The sequence below is a fragment of the Lepisma saccharinum genome, chromosome 2, assembly GCF_977018435.1.
Source record: "Lepisma saccharinum chromosome 2, izLepSacc3.1, whole genome shotgun sequence".
NCBI lineage: Eukaryota > Metazoa > Arthropoda > Insecta > Zygentoma > Lepismatidae > Lepisma > Lepisma saccharinum.
The window spans coordinates 158,477,030-158,492,549 of record NC_139230.1 but is presented as its reverse complement, the minus strand read 5'-3'; the positions used below and the strand labels follow the sequence as shown (position 1 = coordinate 158,492,549).

The 15,520-nt window shown below is 36.6% G+C and overlaps 1 protein-coding gene across 8 annotated transcripts in view; it reads left to right on the top strand.

The window, feature by feature from the left end:
* Nucleotides 1–15,520, top strand: part of p120ctn (adherens junction protein p120) — a 273,656-nt gene that overhangs the window by 202,636 nt on the left and 55,500 nt on the right. For 6 of the 8 annotated variants that reach the window (XM_083117642.1, XM_083117637.1, XM_083117638.1 and 3 more), the window contains one exon: nucleotides 11,828–11,953. In XM_083117642.1, the coding sequence (XP_082973768.1) occupies nucleotides 11,828–11,953 (126 nt within the window). The remainder of the gene's footprint in view (nucleotides 1–11,827; nucleotides 11,954–15,520) is intronic. The other 2 variants (XM_083117643.1, XM_083117639.1) reach the window with 1 other exon arrangement.

Here is a 15,520-nt window from a genome sequence, read left to right as displayed (position 1 = left end):
ATTAATTAATAATAATCATAATTAAGTAATTAATAATACTTATAATTAATTAATTAATATAATTACTGCTAATAGTACTACTAATGCAGCTGCTGTTACTACTTATATCACTACTGTTATTAAGTAGTAGAGATCTACATAAATATATTTATGAAAGCAATAGAACAAAATTACATTTTTTTGTTTCTTTGTTACGAAATAATTGTCTAGTCAACGGTTATTTGTATATGATAGGTGAGACAAGTGTGAGAAAATCCATAAAAACAAGCAAATATATTAAATTTATTGAAATAATCAAAATATAAAACTCATACACGGATATTAATTTGTGTACACCCAATATTTACTTCACATTACAAAAGTGGCGTTGGTGATGATTTTGAACAAATTAATTAAACATCATCAGCAAATAATCTTAACATAAACAACTATCACAGAATATATATATATATATCACACTGGGTGTGTCACTTTTCACCATCATACATCAAATGTTCACCTATGAAATAGATTGTGATATTTTTTTGAATAATGCCGGAAACACCAATCACAATTGCAGCGTGTGTTTTTGTGAATAACAAACTTCCTTACAAGTTTCTTTAATTTTATCAGGCTCTGAGCTATCTCCAAATCCAAGATGCACTTCTTAGGTCTCAAATACTGGGATCCCACAAAGTGTATGCATTTATTTTGAATGGCATCCTTCTGCTCCAATAATTGAGTAATGAATTGCAACACTACCTTCTTTTCTCTGAGGGGCATCTTTGAGCGCAAGTCAATTCCAATTTTAGTGCAGCATGAAAATAGCCGAAAAAAATTTTGCGCTCCTTTTTTCCACACCAGATGCCAATTAGTTATTGCAACTTCTGTTTCATCTCGCCACGGCATCTCAATCCATTTCACTTTGTCTTTCAACACCTTCACTTGCTTTCCTTTACCATTCTTGATCTTAGTCTCCATCAAATCACACATCATGCCATTCCACCTTCTACATACTGAACTGCAGTTCTGAGCTATATCCCTAAACGAAACATTTTGAAAAATATTAAGCAGGATTTCGTTTGGTAGTTTCTCCATTTTTGGACTTGGGTGTACTACACCATAACAAACTACCAAGTACACAACCACGATACACGAGTAAAAGGTTAGAACCAGTGTCTGCTTAGCGGTTACACTTGATGACAGTGACAGTGAGATTATTTTTTAACTCTTTCTATCCAAACCCCATGTACAGGATGGACATAAGCCCTTCGTTTTAGTGAGACTTTATTGCCCAAAATAGTTTATTAGAAGCATAGTGCATTTTTTTAAAAAAAAACGTGGAAACAAAATGATGCAACCCGCTACTGAGGCCATGTCGGAAAGGTAACCCCCCGAAAGCAGACCTTTGGACTTATAGGCAATGAATCATGCAAGTATGACGTTATGGCTTTATGGGGCTCACGAGTCTACACAACGTTCCCGCGCGCGTCCCTTCTGTGCGTTTACATTGGATTGGCATAGGAGTGCATTTTAATATACGTATTGCTTTATGATACGAACCTTTCCTGAAAGCTTGCTGACTATGAATGGGCGCGGGTGTGCAACCGCCACCAAAAAAAATCCTGTGCACATCTGTTTACCACCGGAATAAATTTAATAAATATATATACTTAGGGAAATGTGAAAGGTTCAATAAGTAAAGGTAAAGTTCACGTGCATTTAGCACCGTGCCATGAAGTCACATTCAGGGTATGTGAGGGGTAGGGCCCCACACATTCTCAATGTCAGCCATTTTTGGAGGTAATGTGATCAGCACCATGCTCAAGCTGCATTTACCTCCCAGGGTTGCCCCCAGGTAATGATTTGAAGCTGGGTGAGCCCCGGAGCCACTTTATGCGGGGACAAGGCTGGAAATATTCTGACCTTAGATCACCCACCCCGGGAATCGAACCCGTATCAGTGACGCCCTACCGACTAGACCACCGCAAGATTCAATAAATAAGTATATTCTGGACTTCACTCCATGTATATTTATGAATATTGTCAATACCAGAAATGGTCACAAGTTTCATCCCATAACAAACTTGGCTGTCATTTGGAGGAAAAATATCCAGTGATTAAGTTTACAAGATTAAATTTACGAAAATTAGAGGATCGTATCCCGTTAAATTAAATTTATTTAATGTTTCCTTCCAGCTTGGTTAATTTTGTCATTGAAAACAAAATACACTACCAGAGCTGTTTTTAAAAAATGTGATCTAATTAACACTTCTATAATTAGAAGCAACCAGTAGTCTTAGGAGGCGCACAATTATGCAGGTTATGATCAAGGTTAGTCGTCCTCCGTGGCAGTGCTGTCTAAGGCGCTGTGCTTTGGGCTCCGACTGCGAGGCGGCATGGTTTTTAGTCCACCTGGGTTCAGTCTCTGGGTTTTCGGCCTGCGTATAGGACCGGTGGCAACCCACCATCGTGAGGAATTTGGGGAGCTACGAGTGAGTAGCGTAACCCGGTCTCGGAAATTTCCTCTAACGGCTGGGGATTCGACGTGCTGACCCCACGTCACTACCATTACCGGTTGAAGAACTCCACATCTCTAGGTAGGATTGTGGGAGGGAGACTGAAAGTCGGGAGATAGGCCATGGGTTATTATTATTACTATTACTATGATCAAGATGAGATCAGGATTTAAGGGCCTTTACTGGCGGAAAATTGCTTTAAAAGTGCTCCATAATGGGAAAAAAGGTACTTGGGACTTGGGAAAACTATGTAACGAGTATAATTAATCATTTGGTATAACTTGGCGTAAAAGTTATAACTGAAACCGTGTATAGATGATAGACTCTTGATATTATCAGTCCCAGGCCTTCACACAAATCTTGGCGTGTGTGTGATCAAAGTAATCTGCTAATAAACAAATAAAGACCCCTTCCTCCCGTTTCTTCCTTCAGATGCCGACCTTTTCAATTGGGTCCACGTTGGAATACCAGGAAAGACGTTTGTAATTTGATGTGTCCCTTATATTATTTCATATTTTTTATACATACCTGTATTTCTGTCATCTTCAAATTAAAATGTGTGTCTAAAATAGCAATTTTATTCGTTCTAATCAATAAGTAGTAGTTGCAATAATCACTATAATAACGAGATGACTAAAATTTAATATAAACTTCTGTAGGTTTTAACACTGGAGTGCTGCTTTCAACATTTTCTGTACCAGTTATGCGTTTACGTGATGTTTCTTCTGATTAACTTACATATAATTTAAAAAGAGGTAAGAGATGGAAAGAAAACTTGCGGCCGCCAGAGACGCAGGGACGGCGACAGGGGTGGGCACGGGTGGGCAAACGCCCACCCAAAAATTCCTGTGCCCACCCTATTGCCCACCCAATCAAATTCAATAAGTAGATATACCTACTTGGAGATAGCTATATGAATGATTCGATAAATAAGTGTATTCTGGTGTTCATAACATGTATATTTTACTTGTGAATATTATCTATGCTAGAAATGTTCACATATTATCAACCCATAAAATGCCAATTTTGTCATTAGAAAGTGAAAGTAATTACTAGAACTATTGAAACAAAAACTGTGATCAAATTAACACTTCCATGATTAAAAGCAGTTAGTAGGCTTAGGAGGCTCACAATTATGCAGGGTATGATCAAAATTAGATCAGAATTTAGGTTGAACTTGAGAACTACTGCTCCGGGCCTCCACATACGTATATAAATCCCGGCCTGGGTATGGTTAAAATAACCTCCAAATAAACAAATAAAAACATCATCTTAGCGTTACTTCCTCCGGCAACACAATACATTATTTCGACTTTTTAATTATTATTAGAATAATTTAATGAAGAAGACTTAGATGGGCAGGCCAGGTGACACGAATGGCAGAGGAAAAAATAATTTGCAGGATTCTTGTTGGGAAACCTGATAGTAAGAGACCAGTAGGAAGACCAAGATGAGGATGGAGGGATAACGTTGAGATGGACCTAAAAGAAATCGGCAAGGATGGGAAAGATTGGATTGATCTTGCCCCGAATAGGGACAGATGGAAGACTTGTGTTGCTGCAGCCATAAACCTTCGGGTTTAAGTATGCTAGAGAGTATAATATAGTTTTAATTAGCTTTGCATTGAAATTCCAGAAGTGTCCCTTTTCTTATTTCATAACAGTTTTTATATACCTGTTATCTTCAAATATCAATATGGTATACGAAATATCAACTTTATATTCATTCTACTAATAAGAAGGAATTACAATAACCACTACAATACTGAAGTGAATAAATTTTAATAAACCAGTTATGTATGAAAAAAGCTACAGAATTATTCAGTTACTAATGAATGGCTTATGTTATTTAGAAATCCTCGTCCCACACATAAATTTTGCCACATTAATCAACTGAAAATATAAACAGAATCTGTAGATGCAGTTGAAGTAAAGAAAAAAGTTATGTCACGAAGTATCCAGAAGACGATTTTGTTAGTTTGTTTATACGCCCACTTCTATGCTCAGATGGGCTAATCAGGACTAAACCTACAGTTTAACGTGTAGTCCGAACCCGTGTGCACTGTGCTTCCACCAGAGGAGGGGGAGTCGAACACAGGAACTCTTCATTATAATGCGACAGCGTTATGCCATTGGGGGAAAATCTACAGAAAGAACTCGCACTAAACGTGGCATTTTATCACCACAGAAGATGCGTCCATTTTAAGAAGATGATTGCCTAAGACAAATATTTACTTTCGGAAAACAACGTCATTGTTCACGGAATTAGCTGCCTTGATCCACTAATGAAACGCTATGCAATTGAAACTACCAGCTCAACTTTCTAAGAGCTATGGACTAAATAAAACTCCATTTTTGGAAGAGTAAGTTGGTGTTGATTTGTTTCATTTTAAGTCATTTTTCTGATAATTTTGATGACGACAACGATAAGGTTCAATCGTGATGAGATGAAAGTAACGAAAGGGCGAAAACAAAGTCATGCTGACACTAAAATACAAACCCTCATAAATTATTACTTCGACAGTGGTTCCAAGCGCCAGGGACTCGTTGCGCTGAAAGAATAAAGTTTCCAGGGTATGCTGCACAGGATAGTGGTTGACATTCTAGTGTGTTTTAAATGGTCACACCATACAACCCAAGTCATCTATGAAAAATAGATGAATTTTAACTGGCACGGTTATCAACTTCGATGAATTCCTTGTGTCCTAAATAATTTTGTTACCTCAAAAAATATGTTCATGTAACCATACGTGTATTGCTTCCCCCGCATTAGTAACATGACAGTTGAGAAAATGAATAGCAACTTAGCTAATAATCTCTTCAATTCTGAACAGATTTTTCAGTCTTACTTGTTTATTACTTATGAGTGATATTTTGTCAAAATAGCCTTTCATTAGCCTAGGAATATTGGACAATGAACAAAGAATTTGTTTTCTGTGTGTGTTGTAAATCATTCCTAATAATACGTTCATTTTAATCCAAACATTCAGTGGCGGCGATTAGGAGGAGCGGGAAGTGGGAGATGTAGTTCCCCCGCCACACTTTGCCACTTTTTGCCCCCCCCCCCCACCACTATGGCCTCTTTATGCTAAGCATTTTCTACCAAGAAAAATATTTTCCTTGCCCCTCAAATGTTGGCACCCAATCGCTGCTACTACAAACATTCAGAAAGATTTCTCAGTTGTACAAACCTTGTAAGCTCAGAAAAGTGACCCACAAGGAGTAAGAAAACTCTTTCAGTCAAAAACTCATACGATGAAAATACTATGCTCAGGAACATGCATTTAAATTACGAGAAACTAACTTCACGATTGTCTACCATCGCACTTTCTATCATTGTCGCCGAATACATAAAATCAAGTATGTGCCTTGTATTTACAACACAAGCTTAAACTTAATTCACATTTATTTCACTGTATTAACATGCATGAAAGAATGTGATTAGAATGTATGGCTGGGGTATGTCGGCGCATGTGTAAACACTTCCTTGAAATAACTGTGTCCATCAGAGACAAAGCGAATGGAAATGGAACAAGATGCGACAATAGATTAGAAAAGATAAAGAGGAATACAAGAAAGGGAAAGGGAAAAGAAGTAAGAGGAAAATCGGGAGTGTATACTATAAGATCATATATACTATATATGGTCTTACATTTATACTGCCCACCCTAATCTATCAATAAGGAGCTTCTGCCCACCCGGTCGAAAATTTCTTGCGCCGCCCCTGCAGAGACGTATAGTCAGATCATGCTTTATTAGAAGAGTTTACACTTTATAAACATAGAGATTCAGAGTAAGATGTCGACAGAATCTGTAGATACTGTTGAAGTAAAGAAAAAAGTTATGTCCTAAAATATCCATAAGATGATTTTGTTTGTTGTTTTTTTTTAAGCCTACTTTTATGCTCAGGCTAATTGGGTCGAGACCTACAGTTGGGAGTGGAGTTCGAACATATGTGCATTGTGCTTCCAACGGGGGATCGAACTCGGGACCCGTTCATTATAAGGCGACAGCGTTATATACTATCGGAGAGAATATAAGAAAACTCATTCCAACGGCGTCATTTTATCACAACGGAATATGGGTTAATTTAAGAGGAGGATGACATTATTATCATGATATATGATATTTCTTCCACTTAGGGACAGAAATATTTGAGACTTACAGAAAACAATGTCTTTGTTCACGAAGTTAACTGTTTTGATCCAGAAATGAAACACTGTGTATTTGAAATTACTACTTTAAAAATTCGAAGTGTTATGAACTAACGGAACTCCATTCGTAGAAAAATAAGTAAGGCTGATTGATCTACCTAATTTTATTTTAAGTCGTTTTACTGTTAGTTTTGACTAATGGCGAAGAAGGGGGGGGGGTTGAATGGTGACTAGATGAAAGCAATGAACGAACACAAAGACAAAACCCGCAAAGGATTATCTTGATTGCTGTTCCAGCCGTCAGAGACTCGTTAGAAGTCACTCTTACAGTCCAAGTAATCTGTGAAAAAGAGACTAATTACTTTGATGAATTTCTAGTGTCCAGTTCGCTCTCTACAAAAGGTAAGAGGAAAATCTGAGTGACTATCCGGTCCAAAATTTCTGGCACCGCCCCTGCTGATTAAGCAATGAAGTAACAATTCGGCTGTGTGTATCATAGATGAAAGTAAGGACTAGATTCTGTAGAATATGTACGTGAAGAATACACATTCCTTGTTAAAGTAAAGAATGAATGGAACTAGAAAATCGGTATTGAAACATTTTTCGTGAAAATTTCTGTACGGACATTTCCTAGGAGCTTAGTTTGTAGTCTGGTGGTGATATTTAACATAATTTGTTGTTTGTGTACATATTATTTAAACTTTAAGAACATTATAACATTAGTATGAAAGTCGAAATGTCATAAATGTTTGAGTAGGGTAGAAAATTGCAGTCAGTGTGCTTGTTTTAAGACTTACTAAATGTTTTCCTGCAACATTGTACTTTTATTTTATTAAACTTGCCTATTGTGCGTAAATTTGATACTGGAACTGTTAAGATATAGAAGAAAAGTGTAAAAGATGGCATTTTCGAAAATAGAAGGGAAAATAATTTGCACAACACAATTATATCATTCGTTTGGATAGTGCAGGCCTGTTTGGCACTTAAACTAGATATTATGCCCATAAATATCCAAAATATTTATCCCAGCCTGGGTATGGATGTTCCATTCCTATACCTGTTCTATCATTGTCGCCATGATTAAGCTTAAAGCGGCAGGAACGTTTCGGAAAGGGTCCTCGCAAACTAAATAGGGATATCACATAATAGTAATGACTCCTATCGCATGAATAGAGAAATGATGTAAAAATATAGCTTAGTTCTAGTTGGAACAGAGTCGCTGCTACAGCGGGCGGGGGAACTGAACGAGCAAAAATTAAAAGGTTTTTAGTCCGACTTTGTTGTTATGGTTTGTTTTTGTCACTTGTCAGTAATTTCAACAGTTTGACTAGTTTCCACTCCTGTGACTAGTTTCCACTCCTGTTATTGCTTAAAATTGCTATTGCATACAGTTCGTTCATGACGTTATATGCAAGGTACCGATTTATAATTGCAGAGAAGTTTTCAAGATTGAAAAAGGTCTATCTAAATCGAGGAGTTCGGAGTTTTGATGAAATTATTATGAATGTATAGATAAGTATAATACAGGTGAATCAAGAGACAACAAAAAGTACTGATTAATGCGAGTTATAGCATAGGACGCCAGAGGTCCCGCCCGGGTTTGAATCCCGGCCTGGGAATGACTGTTTTTGTGAGTGTCCCTTCATCAATTTCGTCATATACTCATCCTCATCTTCGCGATTAGCCAAAAGTGGCAGAAATGCGAAGGAAAATAAACCAAATCAATCGATCAATCAATGCCAGTTATAAATCGAAGGGCTCGGGTGTAAAACATGCTAACATTTTGGTCATTTTTTAGTTACAAAGTAAAATTTGTGATCGTTCAATTTTCGAGTGAAATTGCCATGTCATACAATTTGCATTGGACTCAGTGAAGCCTTCTGAGGTGAACACAACACGAAAAAAATACTGTGTAGCTTCTAATAACCTTTTACATCCTAGCCCTTCAATTGATACTCCGTCATGGTGTTCTATTACATTTGAAGCAGTTCTTCATCTTTATTGTTTTAGTGTTTTTCCTATTTTTTCTTATTTTTTAGAAACGCGATTATATTGACGATTCTTTGTAGTTTATAGAAAATGTACTCAATATACTGCATAGTATCGCATTGTAAATTAGATCCGAGAATTAACACTGCCAAATTCGCATTTCGAACATATTTTTAAAGGACACTTTTCTTATAGCTCTCGCCACGAAAACAGTCTAGTCAAGGTCGGAGCTTCCCCTTGCCTCCTCCACACCTCTGGCCCTCCAGGGTTGTCACACTCCTAAGCTGCTCAGTCGACACTTCGCGCGTTGTACCTATGAGGTTGATTTCGTCGGTTGAAATTGTTGATTATTGGCAACACTGTAGGTGGTTGGCATGGCCCTGATTTGACTGTTAGTGAGCTTTGCTATAGTTATAGCATTTGTTGAGAGGAATGTGCGGACTTGAGATAATATTCATATATTTTTTTGTTTTTGGTAGATTACGGGATCGAGAAGCTGTTGTTTGGCCCGAATATTAAAAAGAACATTTGGAATAAAAATAACATTATTCCCCAAGAAAAAAACGGGAGGCGTCGTATCCGGTTCAGGGGCGCCAAAATCTGTTCTCGTCTCATGTCATCAAGGGTTCCCGGGTTCGATAATAAGTTGGAGGCACACAATGGTTCGGACCCCACTTTAAATTGTAGGTCCATGGCCCAAATCAGAATCGCAATCACAAGCTCTGACTGTTCCCTGGACATTCCCACCTCCCTTTGATTCCAATGAAAATAACGTCTTAATAAATTTGTTGGTCCCGAAATCTTCATTTCCACGTTAGAAACGAGGGACGGGGATTTAATAATAAGTGACACTCTTATTAGACAAGCTGCAGTAGTAATGGTACATTCCGGAACACTTATTAATGTTTTTTTTAAAAATGTTATCCATTTTATTTGAGACTCATGTGAAATCGCCTTGAAAACTTTTTGTTCTGTAAAAAATACAGTTTTGAATGAAACGTCATTACAAAACTAAATCTTTTTTTTTCCTGGTAGATCCCTAAATTAGTTCCTAAATACCGACGCTGATTGGCTGAGAAAATTTTGAGAAATTCCTCCTAGACTAATCGACACACAAACCTGGCACTTGGACCACTTTTGACCACTTTGACTTCGCTCGATACCCTTTACAACGTTGTTTCTATAATTGTCACCAGGACATTCGGATCACGTTGATAGCACTGTATCTTGCTGTGCACCAGAAGCTTAAAACACATTTGCTGCTTCTCGTCAGGAAAGGTTAATGAAGATGACACAATCACACAAACTTTGATTTTATCATTCTTCATGCCTGGGCTACAGTGCCATGTGGGAGACCCGGGTTCGGTTCCCAGAGTGGGTGATCACAGGTCGGAATTTTTCCTGCCTTGTCCCTGCATAAAGTGGCTCTGGGGCTCACCCAGCCTCAAATCAATAGGTACCTTGTGACAACCTGGGGGGCGGGGGGTAAAGAAGGCTGGAGCGTGGTGCTCATCACACCACCTCCAAAATTATCGAGATCGAAAATATGTGGGACCCTACCGCCAGAACCCCTAAATGTGACCATGACATGGTGCTACATGCAGGGTTGGCAAGATTTGAGTTCTTTTTAAAAAAAGAAACAAAACAAACAGTTTTTTTGTTTTAAACATGTTTTAAACAAATAAAACGTTTAAAACATAATGCCAAGAAACTTATTTTCTAAGAATAATGGTTAATAAGAAATCTATTAATCATCCATGGATGGACTCTATTCCTATTATAAAGTAAACGCTTGACTAACTTTTTAAAATACACATTTATGTTAGTCTTAAATGTAAATCTTGCATGTAAGCTGTTCGAGAAGCTTCAACTAATCCACAGTTGCCAGGCCCTAGTGAGTCCACATGGTAGCTACTCTTCTTTTTTGTTACTTCTTTAATATGACATTTTACCGTGAATGCAACTAAATATTGATATTAACAACAATGTGCACATTTTGCAATATATTAAGTGAGAAACAAAACTGTTTCTTCCATGTAGTATTCAATTTTTAAAATATATTAAAGACCTCTAAAAAAACATGGCCGGGTGTTTTAAACAAGTCTGAAAAAAACATGTTTAAAACACTTTTTTAAACACTTTAAACATTTGTGAAAAAAGGCATGTGTTTTTAATGTTTAAAACAAGTTGTTTAAAACACTTTTGTTTTAAACGTGCCAACCCTGGCTACATGCAACTTTATTTACTTTTACCAAACCACAAGGGGGACACTGATTTTATTTTCTGTGGAGACACCATTACCAGTCTACAAAGAAACTTCCACAGTTAGCAACTATTTTTCTCACAGACAGTTTTCTATGTATTGCTATTTTATTTTTATTGCACTCTGAAGTTGTATACTTCATTTATGTACTCCCTGTATTTATTTTACTTTCAGATGAAAAAAGCACATTGAACCAAATTAAAATTTTCACGCTTCGTTTTTCGGGGGAAAGTGTAAATGCCATTCTCATTTTTTCATTGGATTCCTGTAAATGCCACCTTCATATTGGCTGCCTACCATGTGGGTGCACAGTATGAGTTTCATGGACCTGCTCTATAGGGCGATTCAAAAGTGTGAAACGACCCGCCTCCTTGATGCATGTTGCCTTGATGCCCCGTCTGCCATCTAGATTCAACTTTAAATTGTCTGCCAAATCATGTGGTGAAATTTGTTTTAAGATATATTCAACCATTTTCAAGTCAATCCATGTTAAGGATATAGAATGCCATTTTTAATTGTATGCTATTCATCCAGGTTTAAGCGTTTAACCTGGACCAAATGGGAGGCACTTATATTCCCCATTGACCACTTTTGGATGCAATTAACCAAAAATGGTAAACAAAATAACAATAAGTGACCAAAATAATCCCCTGGACATGTGAAATGTGTGATATACCTCTTTCATGTGCTGTTTTTCAAAAGTAAGTGTAGTGCATTAGAGGTAATCATTACTAAAGTTTCTGGAAATAATTTAGTCAACAAGTAAATATGAGAACATTTCAGGGTGTCTCCGACCCCCTGGCCTGTCCCAAAATTTGCCACTAGTTTTGTCAACCATGTGAAGTTCTTAACTATTTCATTGCCATATTTCATTTAATTCGATGTATTATTTCTTTCCTTTGTAACAGATCTCTTTACTTGCAGATTACCTTCGGAAAGGTGCACAATATCCTCAATCCGGATATGATGAATTAGATTCAACATTGATTCCACCTCGCCAGGATCATTATCGTATTACACCTAGTCCAGGAGGGCCTGGTGATCGATATGGTATGTATTTTGTAAAACTTAGTAGTGATTGTCAGTAAACATAACAGTGTTTCTTTATTTGTAATTTAATTTTGTTGTTGTAATATGATGCTAATTGAAAATAGGCTAGATTCAAAAGCACCCATTAGAAGGGTGTCCCAACAAGAATGCCGGATTTAATAATTTTAAAAAAAAATCGTTTATTTTCATGAAATGGCATAATTTATATCTCTACATCATTACAAAGGGTACATATTGCCAGTTAAAAATGAGAAACAAAAGATCTGTCATATGTGCCCAATGACTTGCTCCTCGATTTGGCCGATGACACATCAAATTTCCTCAAGTTCTGGTAGGGTTCAGGGATTGTTTTCATAAACCTGTGATTTCACATATCCCCAAAGGAAGAAGTCACAGGCCACAGACCTCTTTGGCCAGTTCTGGTTTTTGTTGCGCAAAAGGACTTGGCCTAGAAATTTGATGTGCAGGAAGGCAATCGTATTAACATCTAATGACTGTGTTATGAAACCTGTTCAAGAACGATAATGGGTTGTCCGAGCCATTGTATTGCACTCAGTTGCTGCCAACTCATATGGATCCCACCCAATAATTTGTTGTATTGGTATTATTATATTTTTACACCCACCCATGTCGTCTTTGATGCCCATGTATCTTTTGCGAAAATTTTATTACCATTTTTCTCAATTTTGAATGAAGTTGTTGTACAAAAACTTCCCCACTTTCACTCCAAGTGTGTCTTGCTGAATATGAAATATTGTGTGGCATTGCCACTTAAAACAACAAATACAACTTTTCATCCCAGAGTGTCAGAGATACTGTGTGTACCTATGTATGAATGTTTTCAAGTGATGTGTTATATGTGAAACATGTCACTTTGCAAGGTACGAGTTAATGGGCATCAATATGCAAATAAATATACTTGTAAGTAATTATGGATACTGCAGGAGAGGAAAATATTATTTTTGCAGTGGTGATATATATATTAATATCTGTGTGTATTGTTTTATAAATCACCACTATTTTCAGGTTTTAGGCTTTCTCTTAAAGAACTTGTTGACAATTATGTCCATAATTTTTTACTCCTAACTATATCCATCATAATACATGTCACTAAATTGGCACTTTTTCATGTAACTAACATAATTGCTATCTTACCCCCCCCCACCATTACACAGGAGTATGGGCTATTGAAAACCATACTACTATATCCTACCAGATACAGAACTTTGAATCCTATAAATGATAATTATGGTATCTCTCTCATTTATTGGTATTTGAAAAACGTTTGCACCATTAATTATCTTGTAAACATTAAGTATCGGTGTAAAGTATTATAAATATCTTCCATTACTATACTTTAAAATGAAAAAAGTGGGAATATTTTACTTTCCATCCTATCAATAATCAACATTTTTCATGAGAGTTTTGGATCACTGTACATAAGATGATATTTAATTAACATGGATTTGTCATCTTGCCCTCAAAGATTCAGATTCAAGTTCTAGCCTATGCATGGAGGAAAAGTTATGCAAAATAAGAAACAAATGGCAGTTATGACCTTCATACCAGTGTCCTTTTTTTTTTAATTTGGTGATTAGTAAGCCAAAACCAAAAAAGGCAACATGACTGGTGGTTAAGTACATTAGATACAACAAAAACTGTATAAGTTCAGATAAAACACGATAGAAACATAAAATTAATGGCTAAGTGAAGAGAAACTCAAAGTTTCTTAGCTTTTCAGTGTAGTTGATGTGGGCTATTTTGGTTGCCATGCAGACATTAAGGAGATATTGGTAGGTTAATGGTTAGTGCTGCCTTTGGTGCAAGTGGGCAAGGTTCAATCCCCTTTGGGAGCTCCAAAATTTCGGTATTGACCCAGTGTCATGAGAAAGGCCTCTGAATCATTCTTGCACATGTACTTGATTCAAACATGTTAAACCACAGAACCCTTCTTGGTACTGACACTATAGTGACTAACATTCCTGGGCATGCTTAATAACCTTGAAAATTGAACAGTCACCGACACTTCTGAGTTGTAACTGCATTGAAAGTCAGTAGGATTGTTACAACCCAGAAGTGTCAGTGACACTACATGAACCAGTTGTCTACTCCCTGTTTCCACTTTTACTAGAAACTGGAGAGTTTGTCATCAATTTTCCATTGATTTTACATTGCTGTTGTGATTTTTCTAAATTATTCATTTTACAACCTCATCATTATTTTATGGACATACTGTAGATTTAGAAGTATTATTGTTACTTCTTGAAATGGGAAATGGTCATCCACCAAAACATTGAACAGTACAGATGTAGTGCTGCCTTCGGTTCAAGTGGGCAAGGTTCATCAAGTGGGCATCAAGGGGTTGGCATCTGGTTTGATACCAGGTAGAGACATAATGGTTCGGATCCCACTTTAAACCTGATTAACCTTTTTGTGGACTTAGAAACACGTTTAGAAATATCTGCATTTTCAATGGATCACATTGATCAACAGAAAGCAACATTGTATGTATGTTAACAAAGCTGTAATTAGAATTGTAGTAATGATGATGATAAGACATGCAAAGCCAAATTGAAAATAAATCCACTCGTGCAGAGAAATAATATTGTAGCAGTAGCCCAAGAAATAAATTTTGTAGAAAATGTTTGGTTAATATTGTTACAACAATTGAAGCATAAGCTGTAACACTCAGTTAGAAACCTGAGTTATTCAAATAGTTTATTTTCTTTTCTCTCCACCAGTATCTCATAATATGTGTGGTTGCACCTGTGTATGTTGTGTGTGTACATGAATTGTCTTTGGTGCAGTTAAACTAAGATACGTAGTTTGGTGTTATATTTTCATAAATATAGCATGTAATGTCTTCACTTCAGTTTTCTTCGAACAGCAGAAGTGGGAATGAAATATTCTTCAAAGATTGTGTGTGGACAGAAAGAAGCCATACTCATATTAGAATGTAGACTAAACGAGCAATGCAGAAACTAAGGAAATCATTGCTTTCTCCCCTTCCTACTTTTTTGCTGAACCTTATTTTATTTCATACAAATACCTTATTGATAAACATAGGGTTACCAGACCTCTGAGGGAAAAGTAGGACATACTGTCCCAAAATGTAGGACACACTACATTCGGAATAAATAATATGTTAGAACACGTTGGGAAGTAATTTAGGATTGATACTTTTCAGTCTTTTTAAAAAAATATGTATGATTTCTTAATGAATTCTTAAATGCAAAATTTCCAAACTTGTAGTCACTACTAAACAATACATTTCGTACTACATGTTTTAACTGGTACTTCTCAGAGGAGCCATTGTTTTTCAAAATTTCAGGTTCAGTCAAAATATAGATTTATGAGAGACTGAACAGTCAAATTCTTTGAAATTATACTTAGCCAGTACTAAACCTTGAGAATACTCTCTCAACATTTGCATTATGACCTGGAATGGCAAACAAATTTTCAGCAATTACTTTTCAGTAGCTTGAAATGATTCCAGAAGTTTTATCTGGGGTAGTTTTTAGTTCAATAACTTTGTTCTCAAGACTCCCTGTTTTATAATCAAAATAT